The 26,627-nt window shown below is 46.2% G+C and overlaps 1 protein-coding gene across 1 annotated transcript in view; it reads left to right on the top strand.

Annotated features, from left to right (window-relative positions):
• The window catches only part of LOC142776543 (uncharacterized), a 68,275-nt gene extending 53,512 nt beyond the window's left edge, over nucleotides 1-14,763 (top strand). Inside the window, exon 2 of the mRNA XM_075880395.1 lies at nucleotides 14,636-14,763. Within this exon, the coding sequence (XP_075736510.1) occupies nucleotides 14,636-14,702 (67 nt within the window). The 3' untranslated portion in view covers nucleotides 14,703-14,763. The remainder of the gene's footprint in view (nucleotides 1-14,635) is intronic.
• The last annotated feature ends 11,864 nt before the right edge of the window (nucleotides 14,764-26,627 follow it).

Below are 26,627 nucleotides of genomic sequence, written 5' to 3' on the forward strand. Positions count from 1 at the left end.
TCGCGCCACGACGGGAAGTTCTAACGGGGCAGAAATTGCGCGTCCGCTTGGTGGCGCTGTGCTGGTGCGTCAATATTTTTCTAATTCGCCGCACCGACCAAGGGAAATAAAAACAATGGCTTGTCAGACATCGCTTCGAGTATCCGCTTCGAGATACGGGGGGGGGGGGGGGGGGAAGAGTTCTCGGCGAACGGGTTGAGACTTCGCCGCCGACACGCTGAGGCGAAAAACGTGCAACTGTGCTGTGGTCGTGTTGTCGCAGTGACAGCCCGCTGCTCTTGTGTTTTGTAACATTTTTTTACTCGTTTTAATTTCGCCACAATTCCGACACTTAACTTTTCATCTCTTTTCCTTTTTCTTGACTAGTTTTGAGGGAGTCAGCGAGAAAAATGAGCGCCCGCGTGTGCTTATAGAATGTCACCTAATCACTTTTTTTTTTTATCCCGATGAGACCACGGGCAGCGTACTTCTTGTGTAACACTCGAAGCGCACCGCGAGTGCTTGTTTGATGGGAGTGTTGGCTGGGGAACATCATTGTGTACATGTCAAAGGAGTGGGATCGATCGGCTTTGTTCCGCTTAACTCCCATGCACGGGCAGAAAGTTGCCGGATGAACGTTGCATAAAACTTTAAGCCTTCTTTCGTCATTCTTACTTAGTTTACTTCCCATTCACCCATTCCTGTTTGTCAGAATGTCTGACACCAATTTCTTTTCTTTTTTTGCATCGACGTAGCCTGCGCAGACTTTGCACAGGGGGGGGGGGGGGGCAGTACAGTTTACTTATTTCCTCTTTAAGCGCTTTGTTTTATTTAATTCCGGCTTCGCGGCTGCAAGGAGCTGTACAAAACGTAAAGGAAATAAATACACGTGCCACGTCCCGAACGGCAATGCGAGAGAGCAAACACTGTTTTTTTTTCTTTTTTTTGCACAAAGTGAAACCACTTGATTTATTATGTTCGACAGCGAGGTCATTATTTCAACTTAACTCACTTAGAAACATGACGTATTGATCTCGGACACTATTTATTCTCATTCTTTCCGCAGTTTTTTTTTTTTACTCTCGCTCCACGTAAGTTTAAGCAGGACCTCGTTCTTCATTGCGGGAGTCGATGAAGTATTGACCAGCTCTAGAAAATAATTTACCCCATAATTAATGACATCCAAGTGAGCTCGTTTGACTGAGAAAAGCGTTGACCTCGAGTTGACTTGTCTGGGGCAAAAACGGAGCAGAAAGGAGTTATGAACCCTCTTCCTGCGGCGTTCTCGATCGTTGCGGTGGTGTCCTGCACTCTTTCGAAGCTCCTTTGAACAAGTAGTCGTAGTAGGGGTGGTGGTAGTAGTAGTACTACTAGTAGTAGTATCGGTGGTAGTGGTAGTGGTTGTGGTGGTAGTTATAAGCGTGTGCAGGGTTTCCCTTCAAGGGGGTGGGGGCGATTGCGTCCCCCTCTCGCCGCGGCCCCCTATGTATGAGTCTGGCCTTGCGCCTCCCCTCTTGCCATCCCCTATAATATAGGGGAGGGCGAGAGGGGAGCTGATACGCCTGTTAAACTTCTTCTTGGTCGGCGTCTTCCTTTTCCCTTCGACCATTTCTTTTGCTTCCACGATTGCATCATTTACCTAGTACTATATGCGGATAATCTGCTCAGTCCGCCGCAGTGGTGTAGCGCTTACGGTGCTCCGCTGCTGTCCCGGAGGTCGCGGGTTCGATAACGGTCCCCGCGGTCGCATTTCAATGGAGGCGAAGTGCTAGAGAGATCTGTGTCCCGTGCGATGTGAGTCCACGTAAAAAATGTCCGAAAATTCCAGAGCCCTGTATTACGGAATTCGTTGCAATCATATTGGGGTCATGAGACGTAAAGCTGTATATATGATTATTGATAACCATCCTGATATTTTACTGCGGCACCAAATGAGAGTTTTTAAAATGGTCCATTTGTGTCATCATCATCATCATCATCATCATCATCAGCCTGACTACGTACACTGCAGGACAAAGGCCTCTCCCATGTTCCGCCAGTTAACCCGGTCCTGTGCTTGCTGCTGCCAATTTATACCCGCAAACTTCTTAATCTCATCTGCCCACCTAACCTTCTGTCTCCCCCTAACCCGCTTGCCTTCTCTGGGAATCTAGTTAGTTACCCTTAACGACCAGTGGTTATCCTGTCTACGCGCTACATGCCCGGCCCATGTCCATTTCTTCTTGATTTCAGCTATGATATCCTTAACCCCCTTTTGTTCCCTAATCCACTCTGCTCACTTCTTGTCTCTTAATATGTCTTTTCTTGTCTCCATTTGTGTACGCCACCTTAAAAAAAATAAAAACTTAGAGCGGCATCCTACGGCTGGTTCTGGTGGCATCTCATCGTCGTCCTCAAGTGGCTCTGGGAGACCGTGCCATTCTTTGCTTTTGCACTCGTTAAGCGAGTAATAAAAGCTGCTGCGTCGAAAAAAAAAATCAGTTTGAATAACATTGGAGCTAAGCATTGGTAACACGTTATACACCTTTTACACACGTTTCGTGCGTTGTATCATCAATGGAAGCGTAACTCTGACTGAGCACTTTGTTCGCCGGCCGAGTGTTTTCGCTGGTTTTGCATGCCTCTCGCGTAGCCATAGGTGTTTTATTTGGTCACTGGAAGTAGACTCGCCTGCGCACCCTACAGGCATGTCGCAGCCGACGGTGGCCACCTAAAGTAAGCTCACCATCGAACTCGGAGACGCCGACAGTGGGTCCATCAAACTGTCCATCGAACTGGCAGATACCGAATCTGTCTCTGCCCACGGCAAGTTATCTTTTCATCCACTTTTCTTTCTTCACCTTTACATTACAATTACTGAATATAACATCCCCTATACTTACCTTGGCATGATTGTCTGTTAGATCTCATCAATATTGGGTCTAACAAAAGTAAAACGAGCCCTTAGTTGTACAGTTCTTTATTTAACAGATAGCGTGGGATGTCACATCAAAGGTTCGGTAACTGACACATTCAAAACCAATCGTGATCATAATTAGGGGGGTTTATGTCCCAAAGCCCTAATATGACTATCGGGAATGTCGTAGAAGATGGCTCCGGAAATTTGAACCCCCTGGGTTTTTTTTTATTGTACCCCAAAATCTAAGTACGTGAGCCACGAGCAGGTACGCATCCACTGAAAATGCGTCGGCCGCGGTCGGGATTTGATCCCGTGACCGGTGGGTCGGCACTCGAGCCTCATAATCGTTAGACCACCGTCGCAGGTGAAACCCACCGCGGCCGCTGAAGAAGCATTCCTAGCATTTAAAAGCACAATAACAGGAGGTTTATGGCCCGTCTTCCACACTGCGCATCCTGTCATTCTACGACATTATTCACGCGGTGAACAACCTTGCTGCTCAGTTCCATGGCGCGGATGAAGCAACTCGTACAGAAGTATGGCCGCTATAGGAGCAAGACAAGAGTAACCACCCCTCCCTCTGGTACTTCCCCCGAAGTCATTAACGCATTTTATTAGATGCGGCGTTTTGCATGCATAACCTGTTTGCTCGTAGCCGTGATTGTTCCACTTGCGAGCAGCAAAGCATATTTCATCTTCGAGGACGCAGTCAAATCATGTCTTTCTCGCTGAACGAAGACATACAGGCTATTCAAATGGGAATTCAGCTCGTTCTGCCACTGGCCGTTCCTTTCAAAAGCACTTCAATCAAGTCGGAAAGCTTAGAGGGTACTTGCGCTGAGCGCACGCGAGATTATTAATCCAGCAAAGACATCGTGAATGCAAAGGCGACGCATGTTGTTTTTGGGGCCCGCAACGTTATGCCCAGGGCATCGAGGTTTCACAATATTCGAAATAACGTTGGGTATACATTGGAAGGCGATGCATCCTCGTAGAAGCAAGCGTTGTCATTTCTATACTGCCGTAATTTGCACTGGCAAACGTCTGAATACTACATATTTATTCAATAGAGTACACCTTCTGTAAATTGACTCCATGAATATTATAATTTTGTCCCGGTATCTAGTGTGTATGTAGCGTTTATAGCAGCATCATTTAATTTATACATGCCAATCGTCTGCACTTCATGTGATATTGAATAAGGTGTATGTACATGTGTGTATTATATCTCTTTGTTGTATGCCTTGTAAAGGGGGCCCAAATCTTTTTGTTCGGGCCTTCCTCCATTTTTACGGAAATAAATTGAAATTGAAATTTGAAATTTTGCATTTCTTCCACTCTCTGGACGTACAATAATATCATTTGTCAGTTTTTCGGGGATTACGCTGTCGTACCTCTCGGAAATTATTGGACTGGCTGTGCAGCTGTGTTGGTATTTATTTTGTGTCAATAATACATGCTTACCTTGCCAAAACACCTTTTGTTGGTACATGGGCGTCTTTCTATCCGCTCCCACGTCCACCCGTACGCTTTTACTATGCGTTCATTCATTTGTTCTTACGCTTTTTCTTCCGTCGTTTCTTTCTTTCTTTCTTTCTTTCTTTCTTTCTTTCTTTCTTTCTTTCTTTCTTTCTTTCTTTCTTTCTTTCTTTCTTTCTTTCTTTCTTTCTTTCTTTCTTTCTTTCTTTCTTTGAGAACGCACTATAGTTCGAGTCTTTCGAATAAGTGATTTAATCCCACTGTCACATTCAATTCGCTCTCACAATATGTATTCGAAGTTTAATTTAACGTCACTGAGGCGCTTGTAGTGAATTGTTGTGCAAGTTGATATGTGGGATTTAGCGTCACAAAATCACCATATGAATATGAGAGACGCCGTAGTGGCGGACTCCGTAAATTTTGACCACCTGGGGTTCTTTAACGTGCACCCGAATCTGAGCCCACAGGCCTGCAGCATTTTCACCTTCATCTAAAGTGCAGCCACCGCAGCCGGGATTGGATCCCGCTACCCGCGGGTCTGCAGCCGAGTACCTTGGTCACTAGACTACTGTGACGGGGTGTTGTTGAGCTCTGTGTAACCCGTACACTAGTCAACATTGCCGTTCAACAGTACTGCATTCGTCGCAGAATTCGGCTTGTGAAACTAATAAATAATGGTAGTCAGGGTTTTACATATCAAAACCACGATATGGATATGAAAAAAGCCGTAAAGTATAGCTGCCGAAATTTATACAGTCGGGTTTTCTTTAACGTGCGCCTCAATCTAAGCACACGGGCTTCTAACATTTTGTGTAAAACCAAGTCGTGAAAGAAAAACAACGACTCCACGAGAAAAACAGAAACAACAAAGCAATGTTGTGGCGTGCATTAGCTTAAATGCCAAAGACTGGAACAACCTCCATGCTGCCGACATAAAAAGTCATATCGAATTTTAGGTCACGCTGCCAGCATGTATCACAGCATAACACTTGCGTTTATTATACTGTTATGTTAACCACCTTTTATGTAATACCCCTAAACGGGGTCTTTAAGGTAACAAAATGAAAATGAAATGAAATGAGATCATGGTAAGTACTGACACGTATCGCGTCCAAGCTGTTGTCTGAACGGAAGGGAGTTTACTCGAATGAAATCACTGAAGACTCCTTCGATTTGCCGAAACGGGCAAGAGGAACTGTGCAGGTATAAATTAGGGAAACGGGTATACGGGCATGTGACCACGAACGACGTGCTGCCCACCGTCAGCCGTAAAGCATTGCAGCCCTCAAAAGGAACAATAACGCTTCTGAGAACTTCAACTTGGTAATCTGTCGAGAACGAAAGCGTAAGACAGACTGTGGTGGGCTGCCGATATCGCAGGTATTAGTGAAGTGAGCCAGTATTGACTATTACGAATAAACACTGCGAGGATGATCGCCACATGCGAGTACTGAAGGAGAGTGATGACGTCGGGACGGCTTATTAGAACAACAGCGATGACGACGACGACGACGACGACAAGGAAAACGCCGATTCTTTCGATTTACACACGTCATTATATCCGGCTCCCTTACGCAGTTCATTGCAGAGCCTAGACAGAAAGTAAACACGCATATACTCATCTGGCCCGTGCAGACGCGAAGAAAACAGACACACGTCTGCAACGGTTGCGGACCTATACAAAGCAATGCCAGTGTCGGGTTTTAATAGGTTGTATAGCAGTGGATCCCCAAAGACTCGATACAGGCTTCCGGCCATCCTTTCAGCCTTTTAGGAGGCCGCTGCTCAACCAGCCCCGGAGACCGTAAATTTGGCCCGGTCCAAACCAGCCTGGCAGTGTGCCGTGGCCATAAAGGTTGTTCCGAATCACAGCCTCGTATGTGCCCGAAAAGACCTCGTTCAGACTAAAAGAGCCGCCCCATCTCAAGGCCTCTTCCCCTTTCCCCATTAGTGGGGGAAATAAAACTCACGGCCTTCATTAATCAGCGCGGAGCGACAGGGTGAACAAGAAGAGGACTGCTGACGCGAGGCCGGCACGCACAGATTTTTAAGTGTTTCTTTTCTGCAAGAGCTACGGCTGGCATGTTGACTTTACGAAAATTATGAGAGCGAACCAGAGCCCGCCATTGGTATCCACTATAGCACGCCAATAAACACCGAGGTAAAAAATGTGTTTTTTTTTATAAAAAGGGGGGTATCACGTCGTACGCAACTTTGGAATAGGCAACACTTTTACTACACAATTGTAGGTAAAAATACTAGAGGAACCTAAAAAAACGTAAAGGAACAAGTGCAACACGTATTGAAAATAACCTCAACCATACACAAAAAAAAATTGGCAGCATATCCACGGAGTGAATGATGGTGAGTGGGGCAAAGCATTCGTCCGTCCATTCGTTCTTGCTTCCGTCCCTCCATGCGTCCGTCTGTGTGACCGTCCATGCGTCCCTCCGCCCGTCCGTGCGTGCGTCTGTTCGTGCGTCCGTCCCTGCGTTCGTCCATGCATCCGCCCCTGCGTCCGTTCATGCGTCCATCTATGCATCTGTCTGTGTGTCCGTTCGTTCATCTATTCAACACTCCAAGTACCACCATCTCGCATCTTTTCATCATATATTCCCCATATAGAAGCACCGCCATCCAGCGCACATTCCAAGGACTAAACGAGAGGAGGCACACGCACACTTTCTTACGGCTTGTGCTTCGGGTCTACTTCCCACCTTTAACCACCTCGAGTTCATGGTATATACTAGTTCACTGAATTCATAGCACTGCGGCCCAATGCTCGCTAAACCTTTCTAAAACCAAGGAGGTTACGCCCAGCGAGTATAACGCAGCAACCTTTTCCTGTCAGATAGTGCTCAATGTACATGCCAATGGCTGCTAATGGGAAATGAGAGACAGGAGAATTCGGCTTTTACTTTCTTACGGCTTGCGCTTCGTATCTACTTCCCACCTTTAACTACCTCGAGTTCATGGTATATACTAGTTCATTGTATTTATGGCACTGCGGCTCAACGCTCACTAAACCTTTCTAAAGCTAAGGAGGTTACACCCAGCGAGTATAACGTAGCAACCCTTTCTTGTCAGATAGTCCTCAATGTACATGCCAATGGCTGCTAATGGGAAATGAGAGACAGGAGCATTCGGCTTTTAGTTAACGCGCACGCTGCGAATTTTTTATTGTTCAACAACGCACAGAATAAATCTCTCACCGGCACCACCTTGGAGGCCAAAATGTAACACTTGTTACACACTACGACTACGACTACGTGGGACAAACAGGTGCCGCTTTAAGGAGCTGAGTTGGTTTCTCGTGCGGCGTTAGGACAGCAGCGTTCCCAGGGAGGTTTTGCTCTCCCTTCGGTATCAATACGCTGCCGGCTATTGGCCCTGCGCTTCTTGTTGCGCCTCGTACAAGGAGAGGAATCCCACACGCGAACTCTGGCTTATTATTTTCCAGGCACTCACCTTCGGTATTTATTGCCTAATGTGCGCCTTAATTGGGGCCCACAATCATTAGTACTTCCTTCGTTTTATGCAACAGCTGTCGCGTTTTTTTTCGTCATATCCAGTTGACTTGCCCTGATTTAGATGTGTTAGACAATTCTATCGTTGACACAACAGCCGCGTTGTTGCTCCCGTTAGTTCCTCCGGCACGCCGCACCCGCTCTAGTTGTGTGTCTTGGAGCTAGCTGACGGCATCATTTCTACCTGGCCACCTCCGGGACTTCATGTGGCAGCTTGGGTGGGGCATTCTTCCTACCCTTGACCGCCTAGAAAGGTGGAGAATGGTCCAGTCGTCAACATGTCCGAACTGCTCCCTACGGGAAACAAATCAGCATGTGTGAAGGCAATGTGTCGTTGCTCGTGTTTTCTGGAGGGCTGTGCATGCAGAATTTCGTGGCCTCGGAGTAAACCGCTTTGTTTCTTCTGGACGTTGTTCTCGAGGCCGCTTTGCCTGCCTTCTTATTCTTGCTGGTGCCTACTGTCTTTGGCGTAACCGTTGTGAAGCTGTTGCAGCAGGTCGTCGCCGCCGTGCTCTCCTCCCGATTTTGGAGCGACTGTACAAAAAAATACTATCTGTGTTGTCGGAGGAACTCTTCTTTCTGGGTGAGGAGGAATTCCTTCGACACTGGTCCTGCCGTTTTGTGTTCGTCTGTGAGAGAAGTGTAAGGCTTGTTTTCAGGCCTGCCTGGTATTGGTAGGTTAATCTTTGTTTAGTACTCATACAAATACCTTGTAAATACTATGTAAATATCTGACATATAGATCTCTACATTTCATTTGTGTGTTCTTCGTTTACCATGTATTGTGCATACGTAGACATTGTTTTTGTAACAATTCCTGTGTAGTTGGGTAAGTTGTGTATGTTGTTCTCCGTTTACATATGTACACATATCTTTTTGTAACAACTTTTGGTGTGTCTGTGGATGTTGTGTTCTGTCGCAATGTTCTGTTGGATTGTAATTGATTTTCACTGTCTGTGAGAATAAATTTCTCTAAACAAAACACGCAAACTTAATCGAAGCGAAATGCAACAGAAGTGTGATAGCTCAGGGCCCTTTATAATGAAGCAGTATGTTGTGTAGAGAGAGAGAGAGAGAGAGAATAAGATTGAGTGAAAGTCAGGAAGGTGTGGTGTATAAAAAGATGCAATAGTTCCAGGGAAAAAAGGAGGGATGGTTGGCGCTGCTAACTAGGTGTTCTATTTAGGATTTGAAGAACGAGCGGGACTAGATATTATTCAGAAAGCTGTAGGAAAGCAAAACCACATGGACCCTATTTAAAAGAGAGAGAGAGAGAGAGTGAGGAAATGCAGAAATGAAGTAGCCTGAGGTAACATAGCGTGACCGTCCTCCGATGTGTGGGACGTGCAAAGCCACATTTCCCTCGCTAAACGATTGCAGAACATGAACCAGGATGGATGGGTGAGTATACATGTTTACCAAGAACGGTTGACTCACAGCGGAGGAGACTAAAATTCACCAGTAAGCATAAAATGAAAGCGTTCAGAAAACTGCAAACAATCATGCTTTTATTATTATTATTATTATTATTATTATTATTATTATTATTATTATTATTATTATTATTATTATTATTATTATTGTTGTTGATGTTGTTGTTGTTGTTGTTGTTGTTGTTGTTGTTGTTGTTGTTGTTGTTGTTGTTGTTGTTGTTGTTGTTGTTGTTGTTGCATGCAATAAAACCTGTTTGCTTAGATCTCAAACAACGTGGACGCTGTTCTAAATCGAGATCACTGAAGCAATGTGGCGGCGCCTCGCAATGCACGTGCACTGCCAACCGCACTGCAACCTAACTTCTCTGCCACCCTTTCTGCTGAGACGCTTTGCGCCACCTATAGGCGCCGCTGCAGAGACAAGCATCTGAGGGCGTGACTTTGATCAAATTCTTTGAATAAATACGTGAGAAATGCAGGCCAGTCATGATCCGGTACGAGCTCACTTTGTTCTCTTCAACTTCTGCTTCGCTCCTACAACATGTGCGCTGATATGTCTGGCGTGGAGTACTGTAGCTATGATGGGCGAGTCTGTCATGGTACCCAAATCACGCAAGATCAAGTAAAAAAATCACAGCATATTCACAGAGTGATTGATGATAAGTGGGGCGAAGCTTCCATGCGTCCGCTAGTCTGTCCGTGCGTCCATCTGTGCCTCTATTCATCCATGTGTCTGTCCGTCTGTATGTCTGTCCACCCATCCGTCCATCTGCCAACTATACGAAAACCACTAACGCCATCTAGTGATATTTCAAGGACATATACACAGAACGCCATCTGTTGTATGATAAGGGAGGCGCTACTGGGTACGCCGGAGGTACGAGGGATTGCCCTATACCATAAAAAGCTAGGCCCCAAAACTACTTATGCGACAGAACTGCGTAACATCTCGTGAAGAATAGCTCACTAAAATCACTTAACATTTTAAACAATTCATAATCAAGCTCTTTTAGAAAAAGAAAGAAAGAAAGAAAGAAAGAAAGAAAGATGCAAAGCTTCGGTTGACCCACCCCCCTTACCCGAGAAAAGAAGAGTTCCTGCATTTTTTTCTCTCACAAAATTAACATGCTGTGGAGTTATTACGTTTCATTAATTGCTATTTAACCATTGCCTGCACAAACGAATTTCAGCGCTTAACTGTCACGTGCTGCGCATAAAGACCCGTCGCTTTCGATGCTTGCTCAGTCTCCGCTTGCTTCCTGTCCATCGAGCACGGTTCGCCGCTTGTCATGACTGTCCCGTGCTCATCGGCGACATCAAAAACATGTAGTGGCCCTGGCGCGTCAATATGGCACACGCTCGCTACGCCGAAGCACGACGATCACATTAGTGTTGTGTACACATACACGAGACAGAACCTTCTTAGTGAGCATTGCAGAAGATTAATGAGCTTTCGGTTTTTTTTCCTAGGCTCGACAATCTACAGTTGAAATAGAAAGCGCGCGGATGTCACAAACATGGCGCTGCGCAAGCACACGTGCTTATCTCGAAGAGCATGTGGAAAATCGTCGTCGTCTTTGACATTGCAATCACCACCGGTGTAGTCGAAGGTTCAGAGATGGAGGGACGCGGTTATACATAGAACGCCTACTCAGTAGCTGCGCATATACATTTCTAGCGTTGTCTTTCGTGGTGATCATTCTTTGTCCAAGCCTTCTTCGTCCATGGGCGTCGTGCGTGCTTCGTGGTGTTTTTATTCTGTCCCGTAGAAAAAAACCAATCTCCTCAATCTATACACGTGTTTGTACCGACCATTGAAAGTGTATAGTGGCTATAAATGGGTCGCACATTTGATTTTCGTAAAATACGTGGGCGTTGGGATTGTGTGATTACCGTGAAAACATAAACAAATGAGAAACCTTCCACTATAGTGAAAATCAAAGGTGGCGAAGCTCCGATTATCATGGGTCTGATTTATTTATTTATTTATAGCGAATCTTAGCATCATCGTCATTTACCACATTGACCTAAATTATAAATTTATTTATTTATTTATTTGGCAATTCTATCAATTCTCATGCGAGAGTTCTGGCAGACAGGGTAACATAATAAAGTAATAAAGTAGAAAAATATTATTAGCAAATACACAAATACAGGTTAGATCAATATCAAACGCTACAGGCTACACTTGTACAGATAGTCATCCAAGGTCTGTTCAAATTTCGAGAAATTGTTCTGGTCAACAACACTCACCGGCAATTCATTAACACATTTCAATTGTGTTAAGAAAAATGATTAATTGATTCTATCCGTCTGAGTCTTGTACGCTTGAATGGCCCTGTTGTGGTTGTTTCTTGAGCTCTGTTTACCTGGCGGCAGTAAGTAGACTTGTTTGCTAATATTTATTTGGCCATTCAGAACTTGAAATAATAGTTTCAGACGATTTTTCTGCCTGCGCGTTTCTAACAAATGGAGGCCAGAAGAATGGAGCATTTCTGTAACTGATTCCGTCCTTCGATAACGGGAGTATAGAAATCACACCGCGTGCCTTTGAAATTTTCTATTTGTTTCTTTAAATAATATTCATGAGTGTTCCACACCAGTGACCCATGCTCAAGAAAAGGACACACACTCTGAGATTCCTGCGTTTGTCTTGCGTGCAGTGCATATTATCTCATCAACGGCGGCCAGTAGTGGTCCCAAAATGGAATCCTTTTGTATGCCAGAAATCCTATTGTTTCGAAAATACAGTGATACCACGATATTTCTGTTGTTATGCGAATGGTCTCGTCTTTTTGGCCTGTGAGTGTACTAGCATTTGCCAACCGGACGTTGTCCATTTCCATTGTATAGGCGCCAAGCCAAGAAGGTGGCCGATTTGAGAACACTGGGAAATGTGAGTGCTTGGCCAGAATGAAACTTCTGGCTCGGTCGTGCATTGTGGGTGCATGTGCTCTAGGGGCACAATAACTCTTACGAGCACGCTGGTCACCCTAGGTAACCACCTTTCCTGCTTTTTTTTTTCTTCTTGAAACATGTAGGTGAACCCCGCGCAACGGATTCTAAATGGCGCATGCTCTAAAGTAATATTAGAGAAATAACGCTACTTCATTTGGGCTGTAATGTGGCATGTGACGTTTGCTTTTTTTTTTCTGGCTGCCGTCGTCTTCGCGCTAGACAGTGGACCTTATATATTTTTGTATATATATATAAGTATATGCTCTTTTTACAATGTTCATTGTGCGAGAGAGCATGCTTTATGAGTAGCAGCTGACGCTAAGGATTATAGAAATAAAAAGCTGTACTTTCACAGAAAATGACCTGTAGACCCTAACTACATGGCAGTGGCTTCAGGTGACCACCTCATATTCATCGTAAAATAATTGCTAATTTTGTGTTTCTTGTGAAAAAAAAATCATTTTCTGCAAAAGATTTCGCCATTTCTTTATATAAAACTTTGTTTTCCGCCAAAAATAGATTTCAGGGCATGAAAGAGTTATTAATTCTTTCATGCACAGAACATATTAAAATCGCGTAATGTGCATCCCTTGAACTCGCCATTTCAAAATTATTTCATGCCCACATTCTTGTAACCTCCCGCCGCGGCATTAGCTCATACCTCTAGCTGTAAGTCTCGCTTTAGCCTTCCCGGCCGCTCACAGAAGAGAAGATCCTGGGACCTTGGCCGACGATTGCCCATACGCGCAAAGCCACGAAAGCCCTCTTGCACTTCTTTAGGACCACCAGACTTCAAGACGACTTGTGACAACAGTGTGAGACCGCTCTGTGTAGTCTCGAGCTGAACCTTCATCCTTCTGATTCTTACTCCTCTTCTTTTCTATCTCTTTCCTTTATATTATTCTCCCTTTCCCCCACCCCAAGTGTAGGGTAGCCAACCAAGCCAAGCTTGGTTAACCTCCCTGCTTTTTCTGTCTATCTCTCTCTCTCTCTCTCTCTCTTGCTTTAGCCTTAGATCTGGTCGTAACTTGACCATTCACCATTGCCGGAGTTGATGGGACATAACCGCGGCACAAAGCTTCTTCCTCGCTTGTGTATGTCTGTGTACGAACGTGACTGCACGTGTTGTGTGTATTGCGATGAAGAACAACGACACCGGTGTTCGGGCGCGTGGGCAGTTGGGGCGAGGAGGATGAAGGACAGAATGAAAACAGCCGGTCCACCCAACGCCGACTAAATTTGAAGGCCGAAAGGCTGCCGCGGTGACTTCAGAGGTTGGAGGCCCAGTTGCCCAACTGAGCATGCTCAGTCAGACTTTTTTTTTCCACATCTTTTATTCGGCCCAATCAAGCCGCAGCCGCTGCGAGAGCGGGAGCGTTGGTCTCCTAAAACGTGAACAAAACGCAGGCTTTCCGCCGCGTTCGCGGCGTAACTGGGCCCCCACCCTCTGACGTCACTGCGGCAGCCTTTCGGCCTTCAAATTTAGTCGGCGTTGGTCCAACTCACGCACGTTCTCTTGCCTCGCAGCAAGACGGCATAAAGGAGGAAACGAGCAATACGGCTAAATATATGCTCCACAATTCACCTGCTGCGTACAGAGCAAACAGCCCACAAATGATGTTCCAGTCGAGATGTATAAAAACTGTAGCATATAGGTTAACGTAGAACGTAAAACAGATGGTCACCTGTTTGTTATAGTAAAAACGTGATGTTTAAAATGAAGACAATTGTGGTCAATGTTGACTGAAGATAAGATGCAGTGAATAGATCAAAAAGTTTGCCTGCACATGCGACGAGTTCGGCTGACCCAAAACATGGGCTAATTAGACATTCCTGTACGAGGTCTCAGTCCTGGACAGCGATGTTAACGAGGTTATAACGTTTATGACTTCGAGTTGCTTAACCTGACCTAAGACCACCGCGAATGGCTGCGTTTCTCAAGGCCTCATGCCTTCTTTATCTTGTCCTTTCTTTTGTTCCTTTCAATTCAGTTTACCCTTGTCGATACGGTTATTCTTCTGGCACAAAAGTGCCGAAGCTTGTGCTATTGCGTCCAAGAGTGAAACAATAAAGTCAGCGGTGACCTTGCTGGTTTACTTTTCCCCAGCTCTGCATCGTCTGCGGCAGATACATTCTCGCTTCATTCCTCAGTGCACAGTACTAGCTAGATACGAATTATATAGAAAACCTGATGAAATAATTGCTTTTTCAGTAAACATTCCTCTCTATCTCTCTCTTCTATAGAGGCGAGTGAAGGCCCGCATCATCTGCGAGCAGTGAAACCCGTCCAGACTGAGCGCAAACACAAGACTCTGCGCAAAAAAACAAACAAACAAAAACATGCGTCTGTGTATTTGCAGGTTCGCACACTCCAACGGAGCTAATTGGACTGAGCGCTTCGACAGCCACAGCTTCAAACAAGTTTGACCGCCGTTTACATCGCAAGCCGGCCGTGCACGACAAAACGCTAACATGGTGAACATCGCAGGTAAATGCTCTACCGCTCTCTGGCACCCTGTTCATTTCACGTTCCTACAATGTGCCGTGTGATGTCACATCTTAGAAGCATTTGCACTATCTATTCGCAGCATTGTGTGATATGAGGAATCAAGCCGATAGAGAGTTCTCAGGTGTTCCACGCTGCCGAATATCTTTAAGTAAGGCTGAATGTTCGCCATCGTTAAACTATATTTTACCTGGGAGTAAACGTGCATCCGATTGTTTGAGAGAAAGAGAGAGAAGAGGGACAAAGAAAAGGCCGGTGGGTTAACCAGGATGTACCCGGTTTGCTACCCATCAATTCTCTTAACTTCCAAGCAACTGAATATGGTGGTGACTGTTTTTGCTCAAATTCTAGGCAAATTTAGTGTGTATAAGACTGTATATCAATGCTTGCTCATCATCATCATCATCATCATCATCATCAGCAGCAGCAGCAGCAGCAGCAGTAGCAGCAGCAGCAGCAGCAGCAGCAGCAGCAGCAGCAGCAGCCTAACTGCGCCCATTGCAGGTCGAAGGCCTCTCCCACGTTCCGTCTGCCAACAGGGTTCTGTTCTTTCTGCTGCCATGTTACACCTGCACACTTCTTATTCTCATATGGCCACCTGATTTTCTGTCTCCCTCTTACGCGCTTGCCTTCTTTTAAAATCTAATCAGTTGCTCTTAATGACCACCGGCTATCCTGCCAACGCGCCATCTGTACGACTGATAGAAACTCTCGTGAGAGCGCAATTAAACACAACACACAAGAAGGAACAGACGAGAAAAGGCGCAAACTACCAACAGTTGGTATTTTGCGCCTGACCTCGTACGTTTCTTCTTGTGTGTAGTGTTTATAGTTGCGCTCTCACGATGGTTTCTATGTCGAAGCATCAACTCACCCAACAGTCAACTCTTTTTAAAACCCGGCCCATGTCCATTTCTTCTTGATTTCAACTATGAAATTCTTGATCCCAGTTTGCTCCCTGACACACTCTGCTCTCTTCCTGTCTTTTAAGGTTACACCTATCATTTTCCTTTCCATCGCTTGCTGCATCGTCCTCAATTTAAGTTGAAACCTTTTTGTAACCCTCCAGGTTTATGCTCCGTAGGTACGTACCGGTAAATGCAGTTATGATATACCTTCATCTTGAGGGATAGTGGTGGACTGTACCATTCATGTTTTTAGAATGCTTGCCGAGTGTGCTATACCCCATTCTTATTCTTCTAGCTATAGTTCACTCTTACGCTTTGGCTCCCCGGTTACTACCTGTTCTAAACAGACATATTCCTTTACAACTTCCAGCGTTCCTCCACCTATCGCAAAGTGCTGTTTTCTGCCGAGGCTTTTGTACATTATTCAAGTTTTATAGATATTATTTTCTGCTTTTCCGGTTCAGTTCAGTGATCATGAGCTGTAATTTGGCGCCTGAATTACTTATCAATGCACTGTCATCAACGAATCGCAGGTTATTAAGGTACTCTCCATTAACTCTTATCCCTAACTCTTCCCGATCTAGGGCCCTGAAAACCTCTAAACACTCAGTGTATGGCAGTGGAGAGGTCGTGTCTCTTTCCTTTAGACCTTTCTTTATTGGGCTTCTATCACTTTAGTCATGGAGGACTATGGTTGCTGTAGATATTCTGTAAATTTCCTCCAGTATGTTTACATAGACTTCGTCAACGCTCTGATTCCGCAGTGTTTGCGTGACTGCTGATATTTCTCGACCGAAGCAAATGCCTTCTCGTAATATACGAAGAGAGAGAGAGAGAGAGAGAGATAAAGATGCAAAGAAAGGCAGGGAGGTTAACCAGACGCACAAGCGGTTTGCTACCCTGCACTGGGGAAGGGATGAAGGGGAGAAAAGAGGTTGCAGAGAGATGAGAAGGTACACACAATCACGAGCACACTCGGGGAGCACACACAGTCTACAGGCGGTCGCTCAGGTTTGTTCACTTTAGGTAAAGTAGCAGTGCTTTAGTCGCTTTCTGCGCAACTGAGGCAGGTGCCCAAGGTCCTAGCATCTTCTGCACACAAAATGGTCCGGGGTCAAGTTGATTTAAAACCATCCGGAGCTGGCATCGCTGTGTGTCGTAGCAAGCGCAGCTGCACAGGACGTGTTCGATGGTCTCTTCAGCTCCGCAGTAGTCGCATGTAGGAGTGTCTGCCATACCAATGCGAAAGGAGTACACCTTTGTAAATGCAACACCCAACCAAAGGCGGCATAACAGTGTCGCATCGGAGCGGGAAAGTCGTGATGGTAGCTTTAGCTTGAGCGAAGGATCCAGTTCATAAAATTGACACCTTTGGAAGCTGGTAGACAACCAGAACGTGCTTGTGAGATTTCGAGCCAGCAGGTAAAGTTGTCTTGCTGCATCATTCCTTGGTAGAGGAATGGGAACTACACGGGTTCCTTCATGGCATGAGAGGGCTGCATCCTCGGCTAAATGATTTGCGGTAATACCGATATGTCCAGGCAGCCATTGATATATAATATCATGCCCTCGTTCTAGAGCTTCATGATGGCAATGTCTTATTTCTTGTATCAATTGTTCATGACTCCTCCTACGCATGGCAGACTGCAAACTCTGAAGCGCTGCCTGTAATATACGAAGGTACGTACATTCACGCTATGAATCAGGTGACTCAGAAATGTGCAAAATACAACCAGACCCTACATATTGCCACGTACCTTCGTAATATACGAAGGTACGTGGCAATATATAGGGGCTGGTTGTATTCCGCACATTTACGAAGGTACGGGGCAATATGTAGGGGCTGGTTGTATTCCGCACATTTCTGAGTCACCTGATTCATAGCTTGAATGTGGTCTGTTCAGATTGTTTAGTAACCTGCACGAAATCCTGCTTGGTCCTTTGGTTGATTGAAGTCAAGTGTCGTATTAATTCTATTAGCTATTATTTTTGTGAGTAGCTTGTAGACGACGGACAGTAAGCTGATCGGCCCTTTTTATAGATTAGTATGATGTTGGCATTCTTCCACAATTTTTGTACCCACCCCGTCAAGAGACACTTCGTATGCAGGGTAGCACATTTTTCTAACACAATCTCTCAACCATCTTTCAACAGGTCTCATGTTAACATGTCTTTACCAGCGGCTTTGCATCTTTGCATTCAGTGAAGGACTTTTTTTTTACCTACGCGGTCATTACTGGTGGGATGTCGGATACCTCATGTCTACTACTGCTTTTCACGATATCGTCCTGGCTGTATCGGCTGCTGAACAGATCTCTATAGAACTGCTGCGCTACCTTAACTATCCTATCCATATTGCTTGTGACTTTGCATTCCTTGTCTCTTAATACATACATCTGATTTTTGCCTTTATGTAAAGTTTTGCTTTCACAGGTTTAAGGCTCCCGCTTTTTACAGCATGTTCAATTCTCTCAGTGTTATACGTTTTTATCTTGGCTACCTTGCACCTGTTGATTAACTTCGAGCAGTGCTTGCTACAGTGTGTTTTTTTTTTTTGAGCTTCGTGTAACCTGTACACTATTCAACAATGTCATTCAATAGTACTGCATTCGTCGTAGAATTCGGCTTGTAAAACTGATAAATAATGGTAGTCGAGGTTTTACATCTCAAAACCACGATATGGCTACAATAAAAAGCCGTAAAGAATGGCTCCGGAAATTTAGACAATCAGGGTTTCTTTAACGCGTGCCTCAATCTAAGCACACGGGCTTCTAGCATTTTTGTGTAAAACCGAGGTAAGGGTTACTTGCTGGCTCGGGAGATCTGTATAGCTCATCTTGGTCATACTCGCACACAATAATTCAGAGGCATCAATTTGACCCAGAAGAGGGTAGCTGGTACACACAGCGGCACGACGTAAAGGGGCGCGAGTCTGCGAAGCGGCGTTCGAGGCGCATCATGGCTGGAATAGCGCAGCGCCACGTTGAGGAGCATCTTCGAGTGCTTACTGCTCTTCGCGTATACATCACTCGGAGCGGCGGGTGCTGCTTCTGCAAGCGAAGAGGCGCTGAAGAGCGGCGCGGCTGCTTGCGATGCCACAGAAAGCACACGGAGGCGTATGTCCGCTCGAAAATAATCAGCTTAGCGTGTGCCGATGGCCCGTTGCAGTGTCGGCAGCCGTTGCGGCCATTTTTCTCGGGCGCCGGATTAGAAGGATCCAAGGGGTACTTTTTCGACTGGGCCGGATTAAAAACCGAGCAGACGGCGCGCCGAATTCTAAGAGCGGGATTTCCTCGGTCGCAGCGTCGGCGCAGAACGCGCTTTACACACCACGCTGGGGGAGAAATGAAAAATCTGGCCGATCAGCGTGGCCTGCAGCCGGGGTCGGTCGGGTCGGTAGGAGCACTGTTGTTTCCTTTTTTGCCCCGTGCACCGCTTCTTTCGTTTTTTGTATTGTTTTGTTGTGCGCACGCTGTTTTCTCTGTAAAGAGAGGCAGAGAGATGAGACTCTCGGTGCTATCCTCCCAATTTCTCTCTCTGCTCGTTTCCTATTTTTACTGCACCGCGGTCCGCATCTTGGTGTACGTGCACGTTCGCCTTCAATAGCAACGGAGCCGGCCCGGGGTCGAGCTCGCCCGGAGAGGACGGACGCTTTTGTGTGCGCCGGACAATGCATCTCCCGCGAAGCAGCTCCCTCCCAGCATCCCATTGGACTGCTGGCTCAGTAACTGCATTTGCCAGTCGGTGTGTGCGTATGTGCGCGCGCGTGCCACGGAAATCCACGGCGTGCCGTCACTGACAAACGTAAACCTGCGCGGATAATTTGATTTCCTGAACGGGTCGCGAAGGAATAGCGCCGTATACAGCGTACGCTCGCAGTCGAGCGGGATTCGAGCGCCGCGCGATGGGCCAATCTCGAGAGAGGAGGAGCAGGGTTGACGGGCCGAGTATCGGTCCGAACGAGACGCTCGGCGAGATGCCGGTGAACTGCGCCGCCTCCTCCGCCGGCAAACGACGATATCCACGCGTTTTTCCACGAGTTCTATACACCATGCACGCAGAAGCAGCTCATAGTACAACAGCGTGACGGTGGTCGAGCGTCGAAGTGTTTTTTAAAGACGATAGTCTTTCTTGGGGACCTTCGACGCAAAAATTTTAGTCTGTCCGTCTGTCTGTCTGTCTGTCTGTCTGTCTGTCTGTCTGTCTGTCTGTCTGTCTGTGTACATTTGTCTGTTTGTCTACCCTTAACGGCATCGGGTACTTGAAACTGCCGACCCCATCCGCAGCACCCACCTATGTCGCTCAAGGTTGAGCGTTCATGCTTGTGCAATTGTCAATCAAAAAGCAATTATTGCGCATGTCTGGGGCACCATAACAACACGTATATATTCTGCATGTGCGTCTCTTACTAGAAAAGGCATGCATAAGTAATTTTAAGGACCGTAGCGCTTATCACGCTGCGCTGACCATACAACGCTTGCACGGAAAGGCGAGTGTTTCCAACGCTTTGCTAAAACGAAACGGTGGTGGCACTTACCCGTCCGTCACCTTGCGTTCTACACGTTATCACCTCTGAGATGGGTGCGCACACCTACCTCAGAGCCACGCGCTTTGTTTTCCAAGACAACTGCCAGATGGCGCTTATGTCTCATGTGTGACGTGACTTGATGCACTCGTTCGCCTCCGTTGCATGCTCGAGGCACTCTAACGTAGCGCCTCCAGAATACCATTCACCGATTTTCTTGCGCACAACATCAAATAAATGTCTTGTTCACTCTCTTCACACGCAAGACTATCGTCTTTCGACGACATTTGTAGATTAACATGCAGGTACAGGGCCAATTTTTTTTCTTCGAATGCGCGGCTTTTTCAGTGTGATAGCGCGCGCACGCGTGGACAAGCTGTGGCCTCTCGCGGCTATCTCAGTAACTTGATTTTTCGGTCACAGACGCACAGACGATTTTTCGCTCACAACCAATGGGGCCGGCTGCGGGTTTTCTGCGACACGAGCTCTTTAAGGCCGCGTTCACACTGAGCATTCCGGCCGCCGAAAGTGCTCCGAATCCGGTTCGGCGGCGCCGAGATCCGCCGAAAGGGCCCTCTCCGCGCCGATCGCTCTCGGACCGATTTTTCGGATCGCTCTCGGATCGCTCTCGGACTCTAACGTAGCGCCTCCAGAATACCATTCACCGATTTTCTTGCGCACAACATCAAATAAATGTCTTGTTCACTCTCTCCACACGCAAGACTATCGTCTTTCGACGACATTTGCAGATTGCATGCAGATAAGGGGCCATTTTTTTTCTTGTTTTGCTTTGTCTGTTTCTTTTCGGTGATGACTTAATCGGGTCACGAACGGAAACATAGCCTCACTTCTTTTTGCTCAACGGCCATTCATACATTCGGCATGGGCGTGCCAACCGCGTGCAGCCGTTGCGAGGACGTCATACTAACACTCGTGTCATTTGTCGCACCTCGAATGGTGTGACCGCGTCTCGGTACCTGCGAAGCTACTGTGCCTGTAAGCCAGCGAATTTCCATCGCCCCACAGTGAAAAAATACACTGACAAGGGACAAAACAGTCCGCCTCAGTGTTACAGCCGATGTCGTGCTCAACTGCTGACTCGATGGCCATATAGGTTCGATTCCAGCCGCGGCGGGTCACATTTTGATGCAGGTGTAATGCTGGCCGTCCTCGCACTAGCCGAACTTTCCGAAGTTGTCCCCCCCCCCCCTCTCCTCCCCGAATTTTTTTTTTTGCCACGGCATATAGAGCGAAAAATGACCATTTCAAGGCGTCGCCTTCCCCAAAATCAAAAAGATGCCCCCCCCCCCCCCAACCCCGGAAAAAATTTCTGGCTGAGCGCCTGTTCACTACGGTGTGCCTCATAATGATATGATTTTGGCACGTAATACTCCAGATATTTATTTATTTATTCATTCACAATACATTACAAGCTCCTTATCGGAGCATTGTGTGAGGGGGGCGATACATGGTAAAACATGGCATGTGATAAATATAGAAAAAGATGAAATCAAAACGATACAATCTGGAAAGTGCACTGTGATGTAAACGACTGCCAGAAACGCAAGCGTAACACCCCAGTAGAAAAACTAAACAAATCAAGAGCGTGCACGAAACACGAACTTAATTAACATGAACAGTCAGTGGTTGAAAAATGAAGAAAGTTTGGCAGCGTTTACAATACTACAATGTGAAATAATACAATTATTAATAATTTTATTATTATTATTATTATTATTATTATTATTATTATTATTATTATTATTATTATTATTATTATTATTATTATTATTATTATTATTATTATTATTATTATTATTATTACATACTGAGAAATCATCAGTTGAAATGAGTGATTCCCTCGTATTGCGTGAAACAGTGAAAGAATCCTCACATCGGACACCGCGATCATTAAAAAATCAACTTGTCACTCTTTCATGCCCTCAGTAATACTTATCATGATGCCTGGACGAGACGCAAATGTACTGACATTAATTCCTAGAGTCAATCTATGAGTCTAAATTCTCGCACAAATTTCCGAGAGCCAAGGCTGCCCGATATATCGCATCGATCGACGCTTCCTGCTCTCCTATACAGCGTTTTTTTTTTTCGCGGCCTTTTATCCGGACATTACGAAAAGACACTTTTTTCTGTCCTTTTCGATTCCACAATCACTTTTCCCCCGCCCCCTTTCCTTCTGAAAACAGATAAATCAAAATGGCATACACGTCAAAGAAGAGCACGTCGCAGAGAGTCAGTCGCTCTGATGCTTTCTCATCGCATACTTTATAAAACAAAGCGCCGACAAACAGTCACGTGGCCTACTTGACCTAATCGTGCGCACATGCACACAGTGGTGTTGCATCGTACAGATTTTTTTCCTAATTTCTTTTCTTTTCCCTACAGCTTTCCTATTAGTATTGGGCCACACTCAACGACTGAAACGCGATGCTCGTATCCGTGGCTCTCTTTGCGCCAACTGAGAGCGCTGGCTGATCGTTGGGGGACTGTATTTGGTCACAAGGCGTCCAAAACTCGCTTTCATCGCTCTATACAAAGCGACTCGCTCGCTGGATTTCGTGCCGACCGGTTGTGCCCCCACGATCTGCGACCACAGCGCAGCTCTGGCCGACTGGGCTCCCCCTACGCCGTCTCCTGACGCCGACAAGAACTCTCGCTGAGTGGTGCCCCGTCCTCGGACTCCTGCGACCGTGTTCATCTTTCCTATCTCCTCTTTACTTCCGTCTCTCACTCTCCCTGCACCTCTCTCTCTCCTTCCTCTCTCTATTTCCCTTTTAATCCTATCATTTTAATCCCTCCTTACCCGTATCCCTCGTGAGCTACTGTTGAGGTGTCGCACTCTGATGCAGACAGTTATGGGACTCGCTTTTCTCTTCTTTTCTCTTTAAAAACCACATAAGAAATACACAGCACTGCTTGGTGTTAGTGCAACCGGCCCCTAGCAGTGGTGCAAAAAACACCAACAATCATGCCCATCGAGTATCTCGTTTCAGTCGCTCAGCTCTCTACCCCTTCTTCTAAGCCACTAACAATAATCGTTTTATCTCTTCCCGTTTTTCTTTTATTACTTGCTTGTGCCATCAATGCTGTAAATGTCCATTGCGTCTATCGCATGCTAAACAGATAGTTTTTTTTTTTGCTTACTGGGAGAATATCCTCATTTCCACTTACGATGCGCTGAGCCATTTCCAAGCTTTTCCTTCCTCTGCTGCTTATATTCGGAGTGGAATAGTCTGCCCGCGTTTCTTTGTGAGGCAGACAATTTTGATGAAGCCCTTCAACCACATCTGTGTTGTTGAATATTGAATCGCTTAGCCTGTTATATTATTGTATTGTATTGGTGCTGTGTTTCATTTCTTTGTTTGAAAATCACTTTATAGCAAAACTGATGTATTGCACGGAGAGCTAGTACTGTTATCAAGTATTTCTGTATTGTTCTCCTTGATTTTGTAAGCCCACTCCTGCCTAGACTATGCTGGCGTGCAGTAGCGTGAAATAATTAAAATAAAACAAAATAAATATTTGCCCTCATTTAATCGTCTCAGAGCGCAGGCGGCAAAGCATTGTACATATCTTAAGTGCGCAGCACTATAGAGGCCCGGCTTTGGTCAATTTTTAGATGATGTGACGGGATCTCGCTTATTTATTTATTTATTTATTTATTTATTTGATTTGCATACAAGGATACACATGCAAGGAACAAAGAGGGAGAGATCAAGCTGGCAACTAACGCTTACGATCAAGCAGTTAATACAGGCCTTAAACAAGGCTATCAATACCCAAAATGTGGCTTAAAAGGAATAAATAAGCTCTAAAATAATGTAATTAGCAGAATAAATCAAGACGTAATTGCAAAAATTCACTTAAAATTGCTAAAAACGCCTTAGAAACACGTGGCTATCACCCACGCCGCGCTAGAGAAGGGGTCATTACCTCGCCAGGCACGCAAATGCTCCTCCCATGGGAATTTCCTCGGTGCCTTCGTAGCTACGCCTGAAGGGGAAAACAACCTGATGAAACTCGACACAGGTGGCAGTTAAGGTATATGACAAGTATACCTCAACTGTAATAACACGCAGTAAGTCGACAGAGCGCTGCAAAAAGTAGCATGCATGTGGCGTACCATTACAGTGAACTAGGATATATTCTAGTTCACTATACACACCATGGAGGAAAGAAAAAGAAAGGAGGGAGCATGGCGTCTTGCAGCCAGCCGTGGCAAGCCAAGCCGTTTGGAAGCCAGCACTGTCGACCCAACACACGGAGGAAGGATGGGCCAGCACATGGAGGAAATCGCGAAACGTTTATCTGCTTCTCCGCTAGAAGGTAGTGCGGGTGTTCGCGATGCGGCGGCTACACGAATATGACGTCATGGCTTTTCCTACATTTTTTCCTTTCTCCATGGGCCAACAAGTCACCTTTTGCGCAAGATCACGCCAATAACGAGACTTGCCGAGACTTCGGATCGTGACGTCCGGTAGCTTTTAATCGAAACGCGCTTGTTCGACGCAGACCGGCCGGCTCACGCGGAGATTTGAAAGCGGCACTCCACCGAGAGTACTAAAACCTACCGCACGCTCTCACGTTTCAATCACGTGTTGGGCCGACATGGTGGGCTATACTCGTGTGACGTAATGCTCCTTTCTTTCTTTTCTTTCTTTTTTTCCTCCATGTGGCACACCCTGTTTGCGGATCTCCCTAATAAGATTCTTGTTCCGGGACAACCATACATGCTTGCCTAGAACCCTGACGCTATCGACGGTTTGCTGCTCGGAGCAGTGGGAACTCCACGAATGCGAATCGCCGCACACCTCTGCTACAACGACTTCCACACGTTCACTGATAGAGCTGCATTTAAGGCAGGATTTAAAATTATACTCCAATTCCTACACTAGCTTGTTACGATCGCTCAGTCACCAAATGCGATGTGGTGAACCAACTAAGACAACAGACCGTTTTCAGCGAAAAATTATCCTGGGACCACGGCCCCATGCGTCTCGGGCCAGCAAAACGAAGCGAGCCTGGCTGCCGTTTTGAAGAGGCCTCTAGAATGCTGTGATTTCAAAGAGATAGTTGTTTTTCTCTCACCTTCCAAACCCTAACAGGCGCTCTCTTTTCCACGTTTTCTTACCTCCTAATTTCCGTAATTATATTTGTCAATTTGCGTATTGCTTGTTTGTGTCTTTATTAACATCTGTTCTTAGCATTACCTGTTGATATCACTTTTAGTTTCGTCCCTACGGGTTATCCACGCACACCGTAATTTACCCCATACTTCGTTGTGAACTTTTCTAAAGAAGCGCAGCAGCGTAGTTTCGTACGGGTGGATAGACGAGTGGTGACATAAGTGTTCTTGTATTTTCTAACTGTACACTATTATCGTTCGCTCGTTAAAATAGCCTCGGATAAAGATTACCAAGCGTTTACCCCGTAGTACGTCTGTGTAGAACAGCTTGAAGATTCGAACCAATGTGAGGAGTGGTCAATCGCACGTGGGAGACGTCCATTCGCCATGGTACGATGGTCGTGTCCGACGAAGCTAGCGTTGCCTTGTTCTCGGGTTTCCTGGCCAGATGTTCGTGGGTACCCCTATCGTATGAACATATGCACGCGCAAGCTTCCCGTTAGAGGGGAGAGGGGGACAGAACCTAATGAATATGAACTGATAACTTGCTTTTTTATAAAGCCATGTCATTGGTCCTTGGCTTTCCGCGGTAGAGATAGGAAGTAAACAGTTCCTTGAATGCAACGTCAGGGTTGCTTGGTCGCCATTATTGTGAAAAATATGCGTTGCTATAATCCTGTGCATTAAAAACAGCTACGTGAAATGTCTAAGATGTACGGGGCAGAATTGGCGCCTCCATTTAGACCATGGTGGGGGGGGGGGGGAGCATTGCACTTTGCGGCAATAATAACGTTGCCCTGCGATGCCATTGCGTGAGCACGCCTGTGAATCCGAACGTACTTCGACACGGCGTGCGATGCGTATCGAGCTCTTTTTCATAGCAACGGCGGGTAAATTAAAAAGTGGTTAGCCCTCACACTTGACTCGACATAGCTCGGCGGCTCCTTTTTTTTCTGAAGCGGGACCGCAGTGCCGGGTCGCTCGCTCCACCACACCGCGGGCGACGGCTGTTGCCGCGTTCCACGTCGCGTCTCTGTGCCTTCTGGGCTTCACTGGTGATGGGACAAATATTGACACGGTGCTTTTGCTCTCCGACGAAACTGTTTGCGTTCCGCCGCCGCCGCCAGTACCGATGCTGCTGCTGCTGTTGCTGTCCTGGCCGCCTGATCGCGGTGGCAGTGCCCCGCGGCCACGTATACGGGCGGCTGGTCTATTTCCGCGCGGATTGTGTGCTTTTACGGCTGCATGCGCTTTTACAAAGACGTAC

The sequence above is a fragment of the Rhipicephalus microplus genome, chromosome 2 (genome assembly GCF_043290135.1).
Source record: "Rhipicephalus microplus isolate Deutch F79 chromosome 2, USDA_Rmic, whole genome shotgun sequence".
NCBI classification, from domain to species: domain Eukaryota; kingdom Metazoa; phylum Arthropoda; class Arachnida; order Ixodida; family Ixodidae; genus Rhipicephalus; species Rhipicephalus microplus.